Source organism: Typopeltis vanoorti, chromosome 9 (genome assembly GCF_054136105.1).
Source record: "Typopeltis vanoorti isolate ZY-2024b chromosome 9, IOZ_Tvanoo_1.0, whole genome shotgun sequence".
Classification (NCBI taxonomy): domain Eukaryota; kingdom Metazoa; phylum Arthropoda; class Arachnida; order Uropygi; family Thelyphonidae; genus Typopeltis; species Typopeltis vanoorti.
Window position 1 is genome coordinate 145,771,016 of NC_143557.1, and position 25,607 is coordinate 145,796,622.

The window sequence follows — 25,607 nt, forward strand, 5'->3', positions numbered from 1 at the left end:
ATGTTAATACATTCTTTTCTTTTGCTATTTTAACTAAACAATAAACCTTACATTTCATTCATTTTATACTGGATGCAAGAATATTTTATCATCATCATCAAATTCCTGCCATGTACCCTCAAGGGGTGTACAGGATATGACAGGACTACATGAAAAAATTACATCATTACTAACTTCCTATCTACAATTTTCCTCCAAATCAGTCTGTTACTTGTCAAGACTCCGACATTATCAGATCTTATATTTCTATCGTCTAAGGCACTTTGTACCGTATCAACCCACCTATATCTTGGTCTTCCTCTGGGTCGTTTTCCTGCCAACCTGGCAGAGAACACTTGTTTTGCTAATCTTTCCTCTCCCATTCTATTTAAGTGACCATACCATCTGAGATTAGCTCTGCTAACGCATTTCTGGATGCTGACAATGTCAAGTTCTTTCCTAATATCCTCATTTTTAATATGATATTGCCATTGATGCCATCTGTTCACGCCTCTAATCTTTCTCAGGACTCTCATATCTGCGGTCTCTAGTCTTTGGTCAAGTGTTTTACTTCTGACCCAGCTCTCAGATCCATAAGTTAAAATTGGTTTGAACACAGTCTTGTATACAGCTAATTTAGTGTTCCGACTAATTTCTTTCTTATTCCATATGAATTTATTCAATTGACTTCCCACGATACCAGCTTTGCTGATTCTGTTGTCTATTTCTATATTTAGTTTACCATCTTCAGTAAAAATTGTGCCTAAGTAGCTGAAATGTTTTACTTGTTCCACAGGTTCTCCATTCACAACACAGTTGACATTTTCAATGATTCTGCCTATTTTCATTGTCTTTGTCTTTTTATTGCTGACCTTCATACCATATCTATTACAACAGCTATTCAATTTAGTCAGAGAATCTTGCAGACTTGTAGCGGATTTATTTAGAAGTATAACATCATCCGCATAAAGCAAAGAGCTGACATTAACATCTCCAATTTTGATATCAAGTTTAATACCACATTCCTTCATAATGTGATCCATATAGATAATGAATAACAGAGGGGATAATGTACATCCTTGTCTCACACCAGATTTAACATTAAACCATCTTCCTGTACTTCCTTCAATTCTAACTGCTGACTCACAACTCAAATAAAGACTAAGTATTGCTTGATATAATGCCCCATTGACACCATATAACTGCAGCGTATTGAATAGCCTCTCTCTTGGCACCTTGTCATATGCCTTTTCCAAATCGACAAAACTTAAATACAGATCTTTGTTATATTCCCATGCTTTCTCGACTATTTGTCGTAAAGTGAAGATCTGATCCTGACAGCCTCTATTTGGCCTGAATCCAGCTTTGTTCTTCACCAAGCTTTTCTTCCATAATTCTTCTCAACCGTTTCTCAAGTATACTTGCATAGATCTTGCCAGGAACACTCAGTAGGGAAATACCTCTGTAATTCTCACATTCAGTTTTATTTCCCTTTTTATATATGGGTACTATGAGAGCTCTACTCCAATCATCGGGAATTCGTCCCTCTGTCCAGGCTGTCTGAACTATGCAGTGCAGCCACTGTAAGACTCTTATACCACCATACTTCAGCATTTCTGGTCGAATATCATCTACTCCTTTCTGCCTTTCCACATTTCAAGCCTTTGATGGCTTTTTCTACTTCAAGTATGGATATGTATTCCTGACTGCATGCCTGGTCAGTGTTTTTTATCACTGTGCTGTCATCACTGCTTGTTTCATTTAGCAGTTTTTCAAAGTAATTACTCCATACTTCAAGGATATCTTTATCTCCAGTTTTCATGTCACCTTTATCATCTCTAACTCCTTTTACAGCACTCTTTCTTCCATCCCAAAGCTTCTTCAACAACCTAAAGAATACTTTGCCACCTTTTTGATATTTATTTTCTATATTCTTGCCAAAGTCCTCCCATGACTTTTGTTTAGCTAGTTTTACACACTGTTTAGTTTTCTTACATTTGTCTCTGTATTCTGTAAGAGTAAAAGCTGACTTATTTGCCAGGAACTTTTGATATGCTTTCTTCTTTTCCTTCACTGCCTCTTTAACTTCCTGTGTCCACCAGGGAGTTCTGATTTTTTTATCCTTGCACACAACCTCACCACATGCCTCTCTGGTAGAATCAATCAATGTTTCCTTGAGAGTTTGCCACTGAATCCAAGGTTTGATTCCTGTTCTCAAACTCTTTCATTTTCTTTTCAATAATATTTCTGTATTTTAGTCTACAGTTCACATCTGAGAGCTGCTCAACTTTTATTCGCTTTAAAACTTTCTTACATGTTATTCTCTTCAATATGAAATTCAATTTTATCCTGCTCAAGACTAAATAGTGATCACTTCCAATTTCAAATCCTCTGTACACTCTGGTGTCCTGCACCAGGGAGAAAACATCACTATCAACAATAACATAGTCAATGAGAGTTTTCTTATTCCTAGCCACTTCTCTCCATGTGAATTTGTGCACATTTTTATGTTGGAACATGGTGTTAGTAATAACCAATCCATGTCCTGAGCAGAAATCCAACAGATATTTGCCATTATTATTAGCTTTGCTCTTTTCTCCAAATTTTCCCAAAATATTTTTGTATTTCCTACTCTACTATTTAGATTCCCAACAAGGACCAACTTTTCCTTTTTCATTGTGTCAGTTGCTTTTTCTAAAGCCTCAAAAAATTCCTCCACTTCTACTTTAGTAGAACCTTCTGTGGGTCCATAGGCACAAATAAGTCTCATTGTCCAGTTCCCCATTCTCATATTTGCCCACATTACTCTACTTGAGACTGACTGCCATTCAAGAAGATTAGCCTCGTATTTTGTGTTGAACACTATGGCTACTCCTTCTTTTCCTTGATTGTCATTGCCTGAATATAACATTTTGTATTTATTGCTCAGAAAGATCTCACCAGTTTTGGTCTTTTTTGTTTCAGTCACCCCTATTATGTCGATCTGGTACTTATCTAATTCCTCAGCTAGCTCCATTTCTTTGCCATTCAGGCTTCTTACGTTGATAGTACCGATCTTTAACTCTGGTGATGTTGAGTTGGGGTTTGTTTTCAGATTTGTTCCAGTAGCTGACTTTTCGCTGTTCGCCCTGGTTCCCTGGCGAAAACAACGGGGGCCTTGTTTAACCGGGCGACGCCCCAGCCGGCATGAAATTTTGTCATGTTGTACCATCATTTTTTATTTTGGTTTAACCAATAAGAATACAATTTGGTCGGCTAAATCCCAAATTGCCAGCCCATCCTCGTTCGTTCAGTATCAAAGTAGATACCCAACAGGGTGCACCACGAGAAGGTGAGGATTGGACATTAGGTCAGAAGCCCTGGTCAGTTCTCCGCATTCCTTTAAAGGCTATGTGGAGGTCTCCTCTCAGTTATACAGCTTTGACCCTTAAGCACCCCTTTATTTTAGAATATTTTATTAATTAAATTATTCTTTTTATGCAGGGGTTTTTATTTATGTTATTTATTTTTCATGTTACACCATGATAACTGAGAATATTATATTCTTAAGATATCAGGTGTAACAATGCCATCTGTTCACGCCTATAATCTTTCCTCCATTCTTAAGCTTCTTCAAGAACCTCCAGAATATTTTGCCACCTTCTTGATATTTATTTTCTATATTCTTGCCAAAGTCCTCCCATGACTTTTGTTTAGCTAGTTTTACACAATGTTTAGCATTCTTGCATTTGTCTCTATATTCTCTAAGAGCACAAGCTGACTTATTTGACAGGAACTTTTGATATGCTTTCTTCTTTTCCTTCACTGCCTCTTTAACTTCCTGTGTCCACCAGGGAATTCTGATTTTTTTATCCTTACAGACAACTTCACCACATGCCTCTCTGGCAGAATCAATCAATGTTTTCTTCAGAGTTTGCCACTGAATCTCCAAGGTTTGATTCCTGTTCTCAAACTGTTTCATTTTTTCTTCAATAATCTTTGTATATTTTAGTCTACAGTTCACATCTGAGAGCTGCTCAACTTTTATTCGCTTTAAAACTTTCTTACATGTTATTCTTTTCAATATGAAATTCAATTTTATCCTGCTCAAGACTAAATAAGTGATCGCTTCCAATTTCAAATCCTCTGTACACTCTGGTGTCCTGCACCAGGGAGAAAACATCACTATCAACTGTAACATAGTCAATGAGACTTTTCTTATTCCTAGCCTCTTTCCTCCATGTGAATTTGTGCATATTTTTATGTTGGTATATACAAATAATTAAACTAATATACAAAGATTTCAGAATGATGAACAAGAATCTCCGTAACTTCTACACGTCAGTGTCCTCCGCATCATTGCCAGAAGCCTTTGTGTTGTCTTCACAATTTTGGCTCTGTATCCCCTAAATTTCAGATCCTTATCCACTATCACCCCAAGATCTCTTATTTCCTCCACCTCCAACAATGTATCCTCACTAAGCATAAATTCTGCATCCCTTACATTTTGCAACATTGAACTCGCATCCCAATTTTCGTGCCCAATCACTCGATTTATTCAAGTCTTCCTGGTTCTATGGTTAGAACCAGGAAGGCTTGAATAAATCGTTACTATTAGTTATAGTAATTAGTTACTATAATTACTATAACCATAGTAATTAGTTACTATGATTCATCCCAACTTTGCATCATCATCTGCAACTGAATATCACCATCCAAAACTTCACCTATATCATTAACATACATGTTATTCAGTAATGGGTCTAAAAGAGATCCCTGAGGCACTCCGCTAGTGTCTTTCCTTTTCCTGAATATCGCTCTCCCATACACAACCTGTTCATACCTATTAGACAGCCAATCTCCAATCCAATGCACCAATCTAATATCCAACCCCATCTGCTCCCGTTTGACTATCAATTTATCATGAGGTACTTTATCAAAAGCCTTTGCGAAATCCATTTATATCACTGTGTATCCTTCTCTTCTGTCCAAGGAAGCAGTCACTTTATTGTAATAAGTAAGTAGATTACTAAAGCATGACCTCCCTTTAGGAAATCCATGCTGTCCATCAAAGATGATACCATTGTTGTCAACCCAACTCTGGATCCTAGTTCTCACAAGCCTCTCCAACAACTTAACCACAACTCCTGACACACAGATAGGCCTATAGTTTAATGCTTGAGTTCGATCACCTCCTTTATGAAGTGACACAATCTTGCCCTCCTTCCACTCCTTAGGGACTTGACTGAGTGCAAGACTTGTATTAAAAAAATATATCAAGACAGGTGTCTATTTCCTGGCACATTCCTTCAATATACGTGGCGATATATTATCATGTCCCACAGCCTTATTAACATCTAGTTTTCTCAACTCCCGATACATCTCTTGCTCACTTACAGTCAGTCTCACCTCCCCATCGTCTACTGCTCTCAATCTCTCCATGAAGTCACATTCACAAGATTGAAAGACCTGTATGAACTGCTCATTAAGTATCTCCACTACACATTCCGCAACAGCTGTCTTTATACCATTTTCTCCAATCAGTGTCATCCTTCCATAGTCATTCTTTTTTTTGCTGTCTACATATTTAAAGAACTCCTTAGGTTTCTTTTTGGCTTCATTAGCCAACTGCTGTTCATACCTCTCTCTTTAGCTACCCTCACCAACCAAGTCACCCTCCTTGTAGACCTCATGGAATTGGTTATTTCCACTTCGCTTATGCTGCCTCCACAATACCCTCTTTCTCTGTATTGCATGCTTAATCTCTTTATTCATCCATCTTACAACTACCTTATTTAACCTTCTCACCCTTGGAATATATTTAGACATTGCATCTACTAGATAGTTTTTGAAAATCCCCCAAGCTGCATTGATCTCTTTTCCAGCTAACTCCTCATTCCATGTTACACCCACAAGCTGTCTCCTGAGTTCTTCATAACCCCCCCCCCCCCTTGTAGTTCCACATATACCCTTTTCTCACAGAGGTCCTTACACTGCTGGCAACCGCCCAGGTAATCACCAGGTGGATGATTTGACACCTCATTTATAATTACATATGAGATGACCAAATCCAAGACCTTTAATCCTCGTGTGCCCTCTGTTACATAATATCTGAGGTAGTTATCCCTCAAAAACTGAAGAAACTCATTTTCTTTACTTCCAGTTGCTATCTCATCATTGCAGTCTATATTGCCATAATAAAAATCACCCATAATGATCACCCTTTTCTTATTTGTTTGGTTAATTTGATTATACATTTCATTATCACCACCACCCATATTTCCTGGTTTGTAACAACATCCAACCAAGTATTTGATTCCATTCACCTCTACCTCACACCATACTGCCTCAAAACCACTGGCATTATTTCCCTCTTGCATCACTACTTTGTATGGACATAACGCTTTCTCTATCATCATCAATAGCACTTCCCTCCCCTCCCTTTTTACTTTTTCATTCTCACGAAACACATCATACCCTTCCATCTCTATTCCAGTCAGGATGTTGTCCTCTTTCAACTGTTTAATCGTGAATGAGGCCTGCTGTTACTGGACTGACTTTCATTCAGGATCTAACAAGAACAGAGCCTAAATCAAAAGATACCTGTACTGCTGGTGCAAATTGTACTATAAATAAAAAGAATCGGAAAACCTCATCCCACCGTGGAAGGTAAAGGGAACAAGGATATTGAGCTCCGAAGGGAGTCCTCAGGCTGATGACAATCGTGTTGTGGACCAAAAGCACAATGACAACGGCGAGGAGGCAGAATGTAGTTTGTCCCCTGAACTCACCGGAAAGAAACATTCTGAGAAAAAAAAATTTCTTTTTGTGAAAGAAAAATTTAAAGGAAAAGGGGGGGGCCTTTGTTGGATCGTGAATGAAGCCTGCTGTTACTAGACAGACTTTCATTCAGGATCCAACAAGAACAGAGCCTAAATCACAAGTTACCTGTACTGCTGGTGCAAATTGTACTATAAATAAAAAGAAAGGGGCAGGGATAAAGTGAACCATGTAAATATTAAATGAGTGCATATCTGTTTACCCAAAGAGGGAAAAACACTGTAGGTTATGTTGTATGTGATATGTCAAGGAAAAGGGATATATGAATTTATAGTGAGGCGACATATTTGACTAACTAGCACCCCAAGAATAGGCTGTGTGAAACAGCACATACTTCAGTGGTGACTAAGGGCCCAGAGGTCATGACCTTGGCAAACTGATTAATGATCCTTACAAGCAAGGTTCGTGAAGAGACAAACGTGGACCATTCTCTGGGAGGAGCTCTCTCGCGTGTTCAAGTGCAACGTCATTGAAACGACCGTGACTGAAAGCTGCAGTACAATAATAGTTGGTGGTCAAAAAAAAAAAGGGGAGAGTGTAGGGAACGTGAGGAACGAAGGAGGGAAAAAAAAGGAATGTGATCGAAGCATGGAGGACAGGAAGCATCAGCCATAGAACAAATGGGTGCCAGTGAGGACGGTCAGATGAAGTCCGATGGAAACCTCTAAATGCAGACCGACGAAGAAGCTCGGGAACAAGTGGAACCTCAACAGTGATGTCCTTCTAGAAGGGTTCATAAGTCCTGGAGATGCATGGCAAAAAATTCCCACCGACAGCCAATTTCCAGTGCGTATTGATCCAAAAGGGAGAGTGCTCCACAAAGTGAGTCAAGTCCAACCGTGGTTTGCACGTGACTCGCATGTGGTGACGAAGTGTGACTATATGCTGCATCAAATGGTAATGTACAACTTTGCTATATCTAAAATATGTTAAATGTTGAAGGGAGAAGCAGCTAAGACCTTTCATTAGGGAAGCCGAGAATATTTGTCGGTATTGGAACTTATAGTGACCTTGGACTGGTAGTCTGAAGACCCATGATCTTCACATCATGCATATAGGTGTCACTTTAGCGATCTCTCCAGAGATCCATGTTCATATAATTAATAATATATGATTATATCTATAACATTCTTAGAAAGCAGTCTTGTCCTGTTTAAAATTGTCATATATTACCATGAGAGCGTTTAAATTTTGAAATAACAATTAGCTGATTAAATGATTTATGTTCTATGTATCCTAATCTTGTTAAAATTAAACTTTGTGTTTCTTGTTAAATCCTTGTCACTGAATTGTGTTTGAGAATGACATTGCCACTCACCAACATACGAACTGTGGTAAAAGGAGAAGAGTATCTAAATAAATTTAGTAAGGTTAGGGGAGGGCACGACTGCAAAAATCCCTGAATCCATACACCGTTCTATCTGACTTGGGTCAAGTAAGATAAATGCCGGATTCGGGAAGGACCTGTGACATTTAAGGGGTGACTCTAACTGGCGCAGAACAAAGAAATTTGTTAGAGTCCATGATCCGAGGGACCTTTGGATCCCAGATCACAGGAAAGCATGCTAATAGGCCATATACAAGGCTCAGAACAAATATTCCGCATTGTGGCGATGTAACGATGCTGCAGCAGTTGACATGATGTGAGTAGATCACAGTGAGTAGGTCTTGATCTCAGACACAACATCCAGGCAGTGCAAAAGAAATAATAGATTAGATAAGCCAAGAGTACAGGTATGGCTACATCATCAAGCTCAGAACTGAGTGACCCTAATTTCATAAAAAGCAAAAATCCCCACAAATCATTTCCCAATTCTCTGGCATTTATACCGATGATGTCAGAGCATTTTTTGACTATATAGAGGAACTCAGAAAAATAGGACGATGGAGGGATTTTCTGCTGCTCGTTCTCCTTCGTAGCAGACTAGTCGGTAGGGCGAAATCCTTTTTCTACTCCTCGTCCAACCGAAGATTTAAAGAAGCCCTAATCTCCCAATTCTCAAAAACAAAGAATGTCGGACCCAACCTTTGGAAACTTTAAACGGTAGTCCAGAAAGAAAAGGAAGGAGTTTCTGAGTTTCTACAACAGGTTACTCACTCCTTAAATGTACCCGACAAAGAAAGACGTCACCTTGATTAGGCCGTTTTTCAAAATTTCCGAATCGGGCTAAAGCAAGATCTAAAACAAGCGGCATTTGGAAAGGGAATAAGTAATTTGAAAAGCTGCTTGGGGACATTTCCCCTGCAACTACCATAGGCTCCGTCAACGTGGTCAGAGAGAATAGAGATACCAATAAAGACCACGCTCCAAACAAAACAGAAATAGATAGGAAGTAAAGACAATGGGGCAAAGGAAATGAAGAGAAACATGAGACAGAATCAATCTGCAGCATCAACCTTATGCCCTGTGATGACTGCGGAGTTCGTTCTATCGTCAAACAGGAGATCGAGAAGATGCAACAACCTCTCGTTGAGCGGCTGGACACTGCACTCAATAAGTTAAAGATGATCCCTACTAAGAATCATGAGCATTTCCCATACCAGGAGGAGATTATAGGTATAGTAAGGGGGGGAAGTTGAAAGGCTACAGGCACCTATGTTTGAGAAAATGGATACCATCATGAAAAGATTGGACCAAGTATTCCCCAAGAATGAAGAAACCTCCTTCCCTGTTTCTAACTCGGGTGGAGAGAAAAGAAGAGAACATCACAAGGAAACACCCCAATGCTATACCTGTAACAAATTATGTTACATTGCTCATGACTGCTATGCTTCATCCAGTAGATTCCAAGCTAGATATCAGGCAGAGGCATCATCGTGCATATGCACAAGGTTTCAAAAGAAAGGGAATGGAAAAAAGGGAAGGCAGACACCGGGGATAACCATAGATGTGACAACCTATGGGAGGAACCTTAAGGGGATCAACGATACCGGCCCCCAATACTCTATGATTCCTGAGAAAGTTATCAGAGGAATGGAACCAGAAATAAATAGAAGATTGAGACACATGAAAAACCCTATCAAACTCTCGGGCATATCCCCTTTCGCAACCCAAATTACCAGAAGTATCAGACTGAGAGTGAGTCTGCCGAAGTTCGGCATGTGCACATAGCATACCTTCCTCGTCACACCCACAAGTTCATTACCTCACGTGGGACTGCTTCTGGAGAATGACTTTCTCACAAGAAATAATTTTGCTTGTAGCTATCCAGAGAAGGTGATCCTATTCCTCAAGAAAAAGGACTCTGCTACAACAAGACCAAGTTTAAGAAACCCAAATAGGGAGGATGCTCCTTTAATTCGTGTGCCTGACAGATTGGGGGAATCTAACCCATCCAAAGAAAAAGAACATCCTGCTGATGGGATTCGACCAGAATCGGAAAACCTCATCCCACCGTGGAAGGTAAAGGGAACAAGGATATTGAGCTCCGAAGGGAGTCCTCAGGCTGATGACAACCGTGTTGTGCACCAAAAGCACAATGACAATGGCGAGGAGGCAGAATGTAGTTTGTCCCCTGAACTCACCGGAAAGAAACATTCTGAAAAAAAAATTTCTTTTTGTGAAAGAAAAATTTAAATTAAAAGGGGGGGCCTTTGTTGGATCGTGAATGAGTCCTGCTGTTACTAGACAGACTTTCATTCAGGATCCAACAAGAACAGAGCCTAAATCACAAGTTACCTGTACTGCTGGTGCAAATTGTAGTATAAATCAAAAGAAAGGGGCAGCGATAAAGTGAACCATGTAAATATTAAATGAGTGCATATCTGTTTACCCAAAGAGGGAAAAACACTGTAGGTTATGTTGTATGTGATATGTCAAGGAAAAGGGATATATGAATTTATAGTGAGGCGACATATTTGACTAACTAGCACCCCAAGAATAGGCTGTGTGAAACAGCGCATACTTCAGTGGTGACTAAGGGCCCAGAGGTCATGACCTTGGCAAACTGATTAATGATCCTTACAAGCAAGGTTCATGAAAAGAGACAAACGTGGACCATTCTCTGGGAGGAGCTCTCTCACACGTTCAAGTGCAACGTCATCGAAACGACCGTGACTGAAAACTGCAGTACAATAAGAGTTGGTGGTCGAAAAAAAAAAAGGGGAGAGTATAGGGAACGTGAGAAACGAAGGAAGGAAAAAAAGGAATGTGATCGAAGCATGGAAGATAGGAAGCATTGACCATAGAACAAAGGGATGGCATTGCGGACGGTCGGATGAAGTCTGACGAAAACCTCTAAGTCCAACGAAGAAGCTCGGGACCCAGTGCAACCTCAACTGTGATGTCCTTCTAGAAGGTTTCATAAGTACTGGAGATGCATGGCGAAAAATTCCCACTGACAGCAAAGTTCCAGTGCGCATTGGTCCAAAAGGGAGAGTGCTCCACAAAGTGAGTCAAGTCCAACCGTGGTTTGCATGTGACGAAGTGTGACTATATGCTGCATCAAATGGTAATGTAAAACTTTGCTATATCTAAAATATGTTAAATGTTGAAGGAGGAAGCACTAAGAGCTTTCATTAGCAAGGGAAGCTGAGAATATTTGTCGGTATTGGAACTTATAGTGATCTTGGACTGGTAGTCCGAAGATCCATGATCTTCAAATTGTGCATATGTAGGCTATATACAAGGCTCAGAATAAATATTCCACGGAGTGGCGAGTAACACAACCACTTCTCACTTATTCCGACAATCTTTGGGTGAACAGACACAATTAATGTAACCATTTCATCTGGCTTGTGTCTATACTTCTAGCATTTGTATACAAACACGACAGCTCATTTCTGGATGTACGGATAGTTCCACTGATACCACCCACTCGATGTGATCTTTCAATGCTTGGCTGGGGCCATTTCCCTTTCTGCTTATTCATTTTAAAACCCTTTTCAATTCCAACTGTTTCCTCTTGATTCCAGGTCATCCCATTCCTTTCTACACATGTTCTCACCTCCTCTCAGAGCATCCTCCTTTCTCATGCTATGTATGCCTGTCCACCCTGAGCCTCCCCATTTTCCTGCTCCTCTTGCACACCCATTCTCACATTTTCTATACTCATACTACTCACTTCCTCATTCATAACCACCTGTTCAATCTCTCCTAACTTACTCTCCTGTTCTTCCACATCACTTCCCGCTTGATCTGATTTATTCTGTCTCACTCTACTCACTTTTCTACCTTCCATCAGCAGTCTCTCCAAGTGACTCACACCACAACCACTCAAATGTAGCCCATTCCTCCCATACAGCTCACTTCGTCCTTCAAACTCATTCCACAAATTAACAAACTGCACTCCCGTCTCCTCACACATTTCAGCCAGCATATCATTCATAATCCTTGCTCTCTGCCTCATTTCACCACAGTCATACTTAGGCAACACGCTGATCACCCTTCCTGTCACACTATTCTCTTTTATCCTTCTAAGCAGCCTCCTGATATCCATTCTGACGCTCTCTTTGTCCTCTGTCAAATCATTCGTACTGATTAAAAACCATTAACTCCTTTGCTCACTCCCTCCTCATATCCAATGCCTCAATCATTCTACTCATTTTACCACCTGGAAAACATACCTTATGCATCTTATCATCCAATACACCTTTAATAATGGAGTCGGCATACATCGCTCATCTTTCGTTAACTCTTTCTTGCCATCATGATTTGTTTTAATATTTTTTACCTGAATTTTCTTAATTTCATTCTGCATCCATTTTATCTCTTTCCTCATCCAATCCAATTCAACTTCCGAATCTCGCGTCACATTCTCTCTATCATTCAATCTTCCTAATTTTCTAACTCTCGACCCCCTCTTCTCACTTTCACCCTCATTCATCCTTCTGTGCTTGCTTACTTTAGGTCCAATATGCTCCAACTTTCGCTATTATTCATTCTTTCGATATTTTCCAACTTTTGATTCCTGCATCATGTCGTTTCCAGTTTCATTCGTTCTCTCAATTTCGTTTCCTTCCGCCACTCCTGCCACTTTTGATTCCTGCATCATGCCGTTTCCAGTTTCATTCGTTCTCTCAATTTCGTTTCTTTCCGCCACTTTCACCTCACTTTTGTCCTTTTTAACATCCATTACAGATTTTATATTATTTGTTTTCTTTTTTACTGAATTTTTAACATTCTTTCGCCTCTCTTTCACACCATCCTTCTATTTCGAATGTGCACTCATTCCCCCCCCTCTCCTTCGACATTCTTGCTACTAACACTTTCTGCCATCAATTTCATATTTGCATTCATCAATTCCTTGTTCAGGCCACACTTCACACACACACCCTCCTTCCATCCACCCTAAACATTCACAAATCGTTTATGTAATTGGAAGAATACATATAGCACACCTCACACTTAGCAAAACGACTGAAGTCTAAATTAAAATCATGGAATTACAAATCCACCGCTATGTTTTCTGCCGGTACTCCTGATTGCATTCTTGTTGAATATTTTCTAATCTTATTTAGTAATAAGACAATGATCATTGTCTTATTACTAAATAAGATTTGATATAAGAATACTAAATATCATTGTCTTATTTAGTAATGTGTTATTCAACAGAATGTAACACAGAAGTAAGTTGAAACACACTCACACCAACACTGCTATCCTGCAGTGTTGTCACCTTCATAATGGACCACTGATTCATGCTGATTTTGCCATACTTTGGCCCTGTATTAATACAGCACAACTGGAATATAGGATTATTCAGACCAGGTTGTCGCCTCCGTAGCGCAATTGGAAGAACGATGGTACATTGCACCCTTCGATTGGAATAGGCCTAAGTTCGATTCTCGTCACGACGGGAGGAATCTTTATCTAGATGATTTCAATCGAAGGTGAGTTAGCCAATCTCATATGGAGGTAGCAGGGTTTTTTCTCCCAGAAACTCGGGTTTTTCATCCTGCATACAGACAAATCGGCCCTTCAGAACACATGCAATTTACAGACAAAAAATACTAGTTGTGGTAGGAGATAGATGGCGTTGATTCGTAGTAGAAGTGCGATGTAGTGGTTGAGACTGTTGTAGGTATCCTCCCACGATGAGTCTTCAGACTCCTTGGAGGTATCAGGAATAATAATAAAACGTTAAAGGTTACTTTTACTTTGCACTCCTCAAGTGTCCTCTGCCTATTTCACTCATAATGTGCTTGTTTTTAATTGATAGGAATGAAATTTGTGAGTTTGTGCTGTATTGCATACTTCACAAGGTTTGATGCATTGCTCATTTCAGTATGTTTCTCTACATATCACTGATGCTTTCACTGACTGTATTCTGTCTGTAGCTTATATAATAAGTCTTGGTCAACAACAAAATCAGCAGATTATTGACTAGATGTGGTATGCATGATTTCATGGTATCTATACCTTGTTTTTAGTTTATAATATATATATATATATATTTGGTAAAGAGCACACACACACACACACACACAATACTATCTCTGATGAAATAGCAGTGAATTTTATGGATGATGAGCAATATCTAATATTCTGGTAACTTAGTGGGCATTGTGTGGGGGCGATGTTGTTTCCTTTATTTAAAATGGTAAGAATATTTATTTTCACTGTATTTCTTGTTATTTTTATATTCTAGGTAAAGAGTACATAAAGAAGATGACTTCAGTAAAGGATGATATGATGAAAGCAGGGTATGATTGTTGGGAATCTGTTTTAGGAGGCCGCGGTGTAATTATTGGATAACGACATTTCCATTCCTTATGAGAATGAAAATCTTAACATTTTCTTTCAGATATATTTGTCTAGGTTACATGAAATTCTGCTGTTATTTTTTTACCACTTTTCTGCATTTATATTTAGATTTTCTGATGTGATGTTTTATTTTCAAATTGAATTATGAAGCATGTTCATAAAATGTTTATTCAAAAATTTTTTAAGCACTTAGTGTCAAAATCGTTTATATTTAAGAGAGAGCTGTATTAAGTTATTCAATACTAGTTTGCTAATGATTCTGATTTTTGATTGTTGTTCTCTGAAATAAAATTCTCTTTTTATTTTATATTCTTTTTCTCCTTTAGTGGTCAGGTTTGATCTGCTTCATAAAGTGTTTTGTATTAAATAATTTCTCTCTCAGCTAAAGTAGCTTTTGAAAAATCAAACAAGCAAAATTAAAATCTTGATTCATTAATTTGCTGTTCAATATTATATTTATTGTAGAATAATCATTTTTTTAATGTTTTGCTATTAAATATGAATGTTGAATAAATGCATTTTGTAGTTTTGCATAAAAATACAATTTATTATAAAACATATACAGTATTTCCCATTAGTTACATGATGCAATTTGAAGCAAAACTTGAACTTGTGGAAATCTTACAAGTCAAAAAGTATTGGATCATGATGATTTCTTTTTCTGTTCTGGTTGTGTATCCTTTTTGTTTAGGTTTGCTGGTACAGCACATAAAATTGCTGTTGTGTCATTATTTTGTGTGATTTATCTTAAAATTCAAGATAATTGTCCAGGTGGATCTTTATTCAGTTCATCTTTACTAAAAATAAATAATTTCTACTTTTTTGATGTTTTGAAATTCATGATTTGCATGTATGTGTTCATTACTGTTGATATACCTAGTGACATACTCTGACATTTTTCCCATTCAGTAACTGATGCTATGGGACCAAAGATTCCTGCTAAGTTGATCATAATTTCCAGCTTTATAGTTCAGCATGTAATTTGTTTTAATATGAACATCAACACAATTAGATATTTCCCAAGAAAGTACAGCATGATCACTGTCACCAATTGGTGGTAAAAGAGCCATATTCTTGGCAGAGATCCGTTCTGATGCTATGAACAAATCCAACACTCTTTGACCTTGAGTTCTTTCTTTCACTTGCTGCTTGAGAAAGTTGTCTCGCAACAATTCAATAAAATCTTCTTCTTTCTTGTCATGAGATTTCTTTTCTACCCAATGTGTGGAAAATTAAAGTCTCCCATAAAGGTCATTTGTTTGGTACCCATAACACAAAATTTGCAATGCATTTCTTTGTCCCCTGCAACTGAGCTGCCAGGTCTGTAACAACACCCCACCATAAATATACTATACACAGTTTATGATTCTGGAACAGAATGAATGTACAGCACATATCCAAAACATTCAGAAACTGGCCTAAAAGTGAATTAGAGAAGCACAGAACTCTGTATACTATATATTTTGTAAGCTTTCCAGAATTGTTAAAAATTGTTCCAGAATTCTGCATACTTCATATTTTGGAAGTTTTCCAGAATTGTTCAAAAAAGAAATGAAAACTGCTTTTGCTTCAATGTCCACTAACTGCTCTAGGATTAGATGATCCATTATGAGGTGGTTGAACATGTACTACAGATTAAATGCTCAGCCATTTTAACAATATTATGTGAAGATGCATTTCTGGATTCCTGGTATTATTTCCTTCCAAAGCCAGGCAGTGATAAAAAAAAATCCTGACAACTTACTGTATAGTACCTCTGACTGTTTGTCTGTACGATCTTGTAAAAATGATCGACTGTCCTTTATAGTTTATGGAAAATAATAATTTTTCCTCCAAGAATTAATATGGCTTCTGAAAAGATCACGGAACTTTACATCGTCTAATTAGATGAAAATCATCCTCATTTTGAATGTCTATTTACTGATAAACTTATGCAGATTTGGTCTTAGAGGGTACTCGCGCTTTTTATTATTATTATCATTCAGGCCTCCATGGAGTCAAAAGACTCATCGTGGGAGGTCCTTTCTAAGAAACACAAGTTTATCAAGATTCATCGAGGGAGGTTCCTCCAAGGAAACACAAAGTCTATCATACTACTTCTTAAATGCATTGACCATTCTTGCTCTCACCACTCCATCGGGCAGTGCATTCCATGGTTCAACCACCCTCCTTGCAAAGAAACCACTCCTCACTCTCTTTCTCACAGTTTCCTTTCGTAACTTCCAGGGATGGTCTCTTGTCATGAGACAAGAGACCATCCCTGGAAGTTACGACAGACAAGAGACCATCCCTCTCGTGACCATCCTATCATGAGACAAGAGACCTTCCCGCTATTCAACCAAGCGAAAGAACTCCCCATTGTCAACCCTGTGACGACCTCTCAACAGTTTAAAAGTCTCAATCATATCACCCCTCCTTCTTCTATCCACCAAACTCTGCAGTCCACACTCCCTCAGCCGATCCTCATAACTAACATTGTACAGTCCTGAAACCATGTTTGTTATCCATCTTTGTACCCTTTCCACAGTTAATTTATCCCCTTCTAATCCTGGGGACCAGATCTGAGAATAATAGTCTAAGTGTGGTCTGATCAGAGTCTTATACAACGGAATGATAACCATTTTATATCTGCAGGTCAGTATCCTTCTCATTATTGCAGCAATCCTCTGTGTTACCTTGACCACCTTTGCAATATGTCCCCTAAATTTCAGGTTTCTGTCAATCATAAAACCCAGATCTCTTGTCTCTCCTACTTCCTCCAGTTTAACTCCTCCCATAGAGTATGCAGCATCCCATCAATGTGTTCCAAACCTCAAGACTTTACATTTTGCTGCATTAAACTGAAACCCCCATTCATTTGCCCATCTATCTAGCTTATTCAAATCCTCTTGCAGGGCTACCACATTTGCACTATTACTAATAACCCTTTCCAGCTTTGCATCATCCACAAACAACCGAATATCCCCTTGCAATCCACGGACAATATCATTGATATAAAGGTTTATCAAGATTAAATGTTGTGTTTATATGCGGCAAAGTGAACTTCGCAACAGATCTTTCTCCAGCTGTAAGTACTGCCCTCTATGTGGATGACTTCACCATCTTTTGTCATTCATGTAATATGAGGGTCATAGAAAAACAGTTTCAGTAAACCATTGAACATCTTTCAAAATTGGGTATTGCAGATAGGTTCAGATTTTAGCAGTAGAAGACATTTTGTGCATTTTGCTGCAGATGCAATCTTCATCTGGACTAAGACTAGGGCAAACTATAATCCAAAGTGTACCAGAGGCTAAGTTCTTGGGGCTCATATTTGACAAAAAATTGTAGTTTCTTCTGTTACACATCATTTGGCAGTTAAGTGGCTTAAAGCCATGAATATTTTTGCATGCTAACTTCCACCTCCTCGGATGCTGACATATATTCTCTGCTTCAATTGTACAATCAAACCCTTCCATTTACATCTGCAGCAAAATTCTGCAAAGTCTTCTGTTTCTTTTGTCAGCTGTAAATTCATGTGCTGGCCTGGTTGGCCGAGTGGTTAGTGTATCTGCTCTCCAGCCAAGAGGCTGCGGGTTCGAATCCTGCCACGAGCATGGATGTTTGTGATTGTTTTCCACCTTCATACATTCATTCATCCAAGTATAGATACACTTTCCTAAGATGGACAGGGTCACCATGGGAGAAGTAGACCCAACCTTCCCACAATGGGAGAAGCCTTCATCCTGTAGTGGGTTGAAAATGCAGGCTGATTGTCATAACGAAATGCATGTGTGCATGCACACACACACACACATGCACACACGAGGAGAGATGCATGTATTTTTTTTGACAAGATGAACTCTGTCAGCTATAGTACAATTAAAAAATTCGACACGTACCTTTCATGATGACTAAATAGCAATTCAGAAGAAATTTATTCACTTATTTATGAGAAATAGGCAACGTTAAGGGAATGTGTTTTCTTCCAAAACATTTCTGATATATCCAAGATGTCTCAAACATACCATGCACCAAGGGAAGCATTATATGATTTATGACCCCCCCCCCCCCATTTATTAGGTTATTTCAATGTTATCTTGATCTCTAGAAGATGGTATTTTGGTTTTTGCCACTACCCATGACTTCGGTATTTTTTCGTATAGCTGCAAGTACAAAATAAACAGATTTTATTTTAATATTGAATGAATCACCATGTATTGAAAGACTTATTATTACTATATCGTTTAAAGCCTTTGGAGATTTAATTCGGTGTTTCTATAAATATTTATATGAAAATTTATTATATTATGATTTAGCATCATCAAATTCCTGACATGTACCCTCACACACACCCAGCTGAGTTGTTTATTTGGGGTCACATAATGCATTCCTTAAATTATGTTACCCTAATTTAATAAGATTCCCCTTTCTAGTGGGGTTCTCCAGGGCATGCAGACATAACTTTTATTAGATGTAGTTGTTGAAAACTTCCAGGGAAAACACTAATTTTTATTAAGTTGACTTATTTCTAGAACAGTTAGGTTACTTTCTTATTTGTAACATTACGTATCATTAAAATATTTTGCAGGTAGTGGGTAACTGTCATAAATCCTTTTTGATAATATTTTTTGTGAAAATTTCATAGGGATATCATATAAAAAATATTTTTACATAGGATTCACCAGTCTCAAAAAGTTGAAGAAATGCTAATCTAATAGTGCCTCTCTCTCTCTCTCCTACTGTTAGATGAACGTAGCAGTCTGGACGTCATTATGTGAAACAAGAAGCAAGTCCAGAATATAGCTAGAGAGGTGAGGAGCTATGAGGCTGCACAAGAGGAAGTTTTTTTTTTGTTTGCAGACACATTTATTCCTCTTCCCACGGCACTCCAACCACTGCTAAGCAAGTGGTTTTTATCGTTCAGTTTAGACTGAACTTCCTGCCTTCTCTTGGCCACAGTAATAGCCATAGAGAAGGCAGAAATTTTATTTATTTCTCATAGGTAGCATGCAAGTAAATTCGTTTATGTCACATACAGGAACGTCCCAAAGATTTTTTGTTTTTCTGTTCTGTGGAGAATAGAGAAAGGTAGCAGAGGTAAAAAATATTGACCTTGGGTGTAAAGTACTTATGCTGCTCGAGGAGATTCGGTAGTCAGTCGGTATGGAAGATGCCCTTTGGTTTTTAAAACTGGAATTCAAATCCAGTTTAGAATGCGGAGAAGAGAACCATAATGGACTTTTTGACTGAAGGTGAGTTAGCTGATCTACTTTTCAAATGAAGTTAGGCAAACAGTCAGGAGGAATACATGCAATTAGACCTATTACATTAACCTCAGTAATTCAAAGAAATAAAAGGGGGGGGAGTCCTAATAAAATGCCATTCCCTATAGCCCAGGTTAGCCGAGGAATCCCTTTACCCACCTATAAGATGATAAATCTTGGCCAAAAGACCAAATGCTTGGCTAAATTGGTGTTATTTACATGACACATTGGTGCATGAAGGTGCATTATTTATTGTTTCATTGAACTCTGTAATCACTGAGAAGTCTGATGCATTCTCAGATCCAGTTGCAAGTTCCGATTAAGGGCAAGGCTGCAGATATGGCAGATAGATTTCTTCTTATGGGATGAACACATTTTGATCAAAATGTAATTGCCAGTACTTGCATGACAAGTTCCGAGAAGTCATCGACAATGTTCTTACTTTGTCAACTTCCTGACTCCAAAAGTGCATGCTGAACCAAATCCAGCTCTATTGTTTTTGCGTTTGGTCAAAACTGGAGTTCAAGCAATAACTGAAAACTGCTTTAATGCAATGTTGAACCAGTGTGCCATACAATCCGATTACGTTCATTATGGGAGCAGTCAAGCATCTGTCACGTTACTCTGTGAAACAACTGCCGTTCTAGTACTGAATTATTCTTTCAGAAGATGAATTTCAGGATTCCAGATAAAGGACAATAATTATTGCCATTCAGAGCCAGAATGATCAAAAATTCCAACAAATTATAGTCTTAACATGCTTTCCTAAATATCGAGTGCCTGGTGTCGGTTTTGTTTGTTATGAAAAATACACATGACAAAACTTGATTTCCAGTTATATCTTATAGAAAATCTCTAAGATTACTGGTTATTATATACAAGTTTTTTAATAATATTTTTATTGATTTCTGAAATATTTAAACATATATACAATAATCATCTTGAGTGACATTTAAAATTATAATTTTACAAAATTCAACACTAAGTGCTGTATAGGTGGTTCATTTTCTGTATTGAATTTCAGTTAAAACATTTAATAATACTTTTTGGCTCAATATTAACAACAAAGATTATACAGAATTTTTGTATAATGAATAACTATTATTATTGTTATTATAATAACAATAATAAAATACTTCTGTCTGCACAGTTAGCCTAGTGGCTTTGCACTTTGCAAAGCCACTAGGCTAACCACCGACTGGAGGAACTTTTTCTAAACCTCTTCTTCCGATTCCCGAGTTAGTCAATTTCTGGTATAGGCAAGCAGGTTTTCCTCCTGGAAACTTGAGTTTTTCATCCCGTAAACTCAATAAAATCGACCCTAGTACTACATTATTTCAGACAGTAACATATCTTGTTAGGGTTATGTACCAAGAGATGGCAGTACTTGTTTGCCAGCCTCTTCATCGGTGGCTGTTATAATTAGTGAGACATGTGCCAGCTATCTGTGATTGGCTGCTGGTGGAGATTGAACTGTCCACCCAGTCTCCAAAATCTAGATAGGGTATAAAGGCCTTGCCTACTCTATAAGGGAATAAAAGGCATTAGCTGATTTAATTCTTTATTAACTTTATTATTTATACCTCGTACATGTTTACGTGTTGGCATACAAGTACTTGCCCATAAGTTATACTCATCTGTGTTGTAATCTTATGAACAATGAAACTTTACAACTTTACAATTCTGTACTAACCATGTGTACAACTGGGTACAATAATTTTGTATCACTTTAATTTTTTATTACCTCTCAGAGAAATGACATATTTTATAATATTTAGACAACAGTGCTATTAGTTCTTATGTTACACGTTTTACTCTTCATATCTTTATAATATGCATAATGTGGAATTCATGTAACAATATTAACGATCACAGTAATCATTTGCAAATATAGTTCACAGTTACACAAGGTAGTTAATATGATTACATGCTGTATTTTACATTTTATATATATATATATAAGCCTCAAGGGCTCACTCTAGTGAGTATGAGCACGGCGAACCCCAGGCACCTGAAGCTGGACCACACCTTAATGTAATACACACCTGTTATATTATCTGTAGACTGGTCCCTACTCTTCTTTCCCTCTGTATTTCATTAGAGTATTCGAGGGCTAGCGGCGATTCTTTCCTATTTTCCTATTTTTTCATCTCATGCACCTAACCCCCCCCCCCAAGTTAAAAATGGTGAAAACAAATCAGAACTCCATACCACATCAGTCGTCGCGCGGGTTACCAAGGATTGCACTGGATGTTAGGCTTACTGGACAGCCAGTGACAAGTAGGCTACAGGAGCAAGATCCACAGAACTCGAAAGTAATTACTATACTAGGAAAAAGTGGAGCATGGCTGAAAATCGACAAGTCATGCAGTGTTTCTACAGTTCATACACCTCAGGGGATTTCAAAAACTAATATTCCAACTTTGGCTTGGATGACACCCAAATTCGGAAATTTCATTCGAATGGCTGATGCAGCAACTCAGCTTCATTATCAAATGCAAAATATTTAGTGAACTTGAGCTGGAAGCACTGAAACCTCAAGCTGTAAAAGGAGACTGTACTGATCCTGAAGTGCCCAAGAATATGAATGGAGCAGAACCAGATTCCAACATGTTGAATGTTGAAAATCTTGAAAATATACAAATAGTTGAAAGGAAGCTATCAGATAAGGAACAAGAACTTGCAAGAAAAATTATCGAGCAAATGAACAGCAACCAGGAACGAGTTAGGTTTCCAGTACTGAGACAAGTACCTCAACAAAAACCGAAGGAACTCCTATAAGAGCCCAATAAAGCTGCAAGGGCTATTCCTGCTGAAACTATTGGGCAAACAAATCAACTTATGTACTCAATAACCTATGTCGTAACATCTGAATTAGGATATAAGATTTGTGAACCTAAAAGCAGTAAGGCTCAGTAACCCAAATGGAAGCATACCAGAGAATAAAATTCTTAAACTCAGTGCAGACGTGAGCAATTTGAAAAACCTTAAGGAAAAGAAGCTGAAAAGACGAATATCCGAAATAACTTCATAAAAAGATATAATACTGGAACACGACCTATTGATTAAGTATTAGAGGAAGTGAAGCAAAAAATAGTTGCATTTGCAGCTAAAATAAGAAGATACAGTGCACACATTGAACAGTACAAGCAAAATTCGATGTTTCATGCAAATTAGCAACAGTTTTACAAGAAAATTGATTGCTGCAGGAATGTTAATCTTAAAGTAAATATAAATACCAGAGACAAAGAAAATACACTTAAATTTTGGAAAAACCTATGGGACAACCTTAAGAGGCACAATAAAGCAAAGTGGATTGAGCAACTTACGAACGAATCTCAAGAACGAAAAATGGGCAATTGAAAATAACAACCGAAATGGTTCAAATGCAGGCTAAAAAGATACAAAATTGGTCAACACCCTGAGAAGGATGAATTACATGGTTACTATTTCAAATATCTAACAGGCTTACACAAGACTTGCTAACCAATTTTATGATGTTTTAGAAGGAAAGTGCAAAGAAGAGTGGCTCACAGCAGGTAAAACGTTTTTGATGATAAAGGAAAAGGTCCAAACCCAGAAAACTTCTGACCAATAACCTGCCTGCCAACAACTTTTAAGCTACTCACAGGCATGCCAGCTGATAAAATTTACAGCTGTCTTAAAGCAAATTCTCTTTTCCCAATTGAGCAAAAAGGTAACAGCAAAAATTCAAGTTTTGCAAAAGACCAACTGCTGATTGATAAAATGATTCTGAAAAATTGCAAACGTAGAAAAACCAACCTTCATATGTCTTGGATAGATTATAAAAAAGCGTTAGATTCGGTGCCTCATACTTGGATTTTAAAATGCGCAGAACTATTTGGTATTAGCGAAAACGTACAAAAATATTTGCAATCCAGCATGAAAAACTGGAAAACAACGTTGGTTCTGAATAGAGAAGAAATTGGAGAGGTGAACATAAAAAGAGGCATATCTTTCAAGGAGACTCATTATCTCCTCTATTGTTTATCTTGTCATTGATCCCCTTAACTAGAATTTTAAATAAAACTGATCAGGGTTATCAAACTGCGCAAAAAAGTGCAAAGATATCTCACCTTTTATATATGGACGCTCTGAAGTTGTATGCAAAATCAGAGATTAAACTCCGATCACTTAAAACTGTGCACATATTCAGTCAAGATATATCAATGGATTTTGGCTTAACTAATGTGCAATTGCCAGTATAACAAGAGGAAAGTTTGAGGATCTGAACGAAATCGAGCTGCTCAATGGTGAAATAATCAAAGCAATAAAATTCGAAGATAGCTACAAATATTTGGGAATTTTAGAAGCATCAGAAATTCTGCACAATAAGATCAAAGAAAGAACTAGAGCAGATTATATATGAGGACTGAGAAAACTCCTAAAGTCAATCCTTAATGCTGGAAATTTAATAAAAGCAATTAATACCTGGGTCATACCTCTTGTGAGATATTCAGCAGGCATTGTTGAATGGACCCAACTAGAGGTGGAAGATTTAGACCGAAAAACTCAAAAATTAATGACTGCACCATGCCCTCAATCCTCGCAGTGACATTGATAGGCTCTATCTATCACGCAAAAAAGGAGGTAGAGGATTATTACAAGTGAAGCAAGTTATTGAAGAAGAAAAACGAAATTTAAATGATTGATTATCTGCAGCAAACAACGGGAAAATTTCTAATTGAGGGTAAGGAAAGAGGGTTTATTTATTTAAACCCATGGAGTCAAAATTGGAATACAAAACCAACCAAGTATAAGTGAGAACTGAAAGATGGAAAAATAAGGCATTGCATGGAAAATACCTTGGCTGCATAGAGGACAGCGAATTGACCTGGCAATGGTTGAGAAATGGAGCACTAAAGAAAGAAACAGAGTCGGTAATATTTGCAGCGCAAGAACAGGCCATTAAAACCAATGCTATGAAGGCAAAAGTACAAAAAATTCAAGAAGACAGTATATGTAGATTGTGCAAAGGAAGAAACGGTAGACCACAAAAGTGGGTGCAGCAAAATCGCACAATTTGAGTACCGTAAAAGACATGAGGTAATTCACTGGCATTTATGTAAAAAGTTTGGGTTTAAAGTATCTAAAGACTATTGGAAGCATAAAGTTCACCAGAAAGTGGTTGAGAATGAAAAAGCTAAAATATTCTGGGATTTCAAAATCCAGACTGACGAAAGCTTGGAATGTAATACACCCGATATAACAGTGATAGAAAAAAAGTGATAACAAGGGTGTTAAGTTTATCGAAATATCAGTACCAGGAGATAGTCCGATTGACGACAAAGAAAATGAAAAACTTACAAACTATCACGATTTGCAAGTCGAAGTTGAACGAATCTGGCAAAAGAAAACGAAAGTTGTTCCCATAATAATAGGCATTTTAGGCGCCATCCCTAAAACATTGAAAAAACATCTAGAAGCACTCGTGGTAGATGGATTAAAAATTGGGCAGCTGCAAAAGGCCGCTTTGTTCGACACAGCTTTCATTTTCAGAAGGGATTTCCACAGCTCATTGGCCCTTAGGTTGGGCTCGAATTAGTGGAATATAACCCCAGCCTTTTACTTAAGACTGAGAAAGCAAATCAAGCTTTGATGAATATTATATATATATATACAGTATATCTACTCTCTCTATATAAAAAGGTAAGCCGAAATTTGAAACCTTTTTATGTCACGTGTTTTGTCTCCGGCTTACCAGCCCAGAACTCGGCGGGGGGGGGGGGTTAGGCGCCAGGGGGGGTGAGCAAGCCCTAATATCAATATATATATAGAGAGAGAGAGAGAGAGAGAGAGATTTAAAATAATATAGCATATCAGTGCCTGAAATATCA

General features: G+C 37.9%; 1 protein-coding gene across 3 annotated transcripts in view; it reads left to right on the forward strand.

Moving 5' to 3' along the window:
• Positions 1-14,997, forward strand: part of Mvk (Mevalonate kinase) — a 207,415-nt gene extending 192,418 nt beyond the window's left edge. For all 3 annotated transcript variants that reach the window (XM_090397738.1, XM_090397740.1, XM_090397739.1), the window contains one exon: positions 14,388-14,997. In XM_090397738.1, the coding sequence (XP_090253864.1) occupies positions 14,388-14,494 (107 nt within the window). In that variant the 3' untranslated portion in view covers positions 14,495-14,997. The remainder of the gene's footprint in view (positions 1-14,387) is intronic.
• The last annotated feature ends 10,610 nt before the right edge of the window (positions 14,998-25,607 follow it).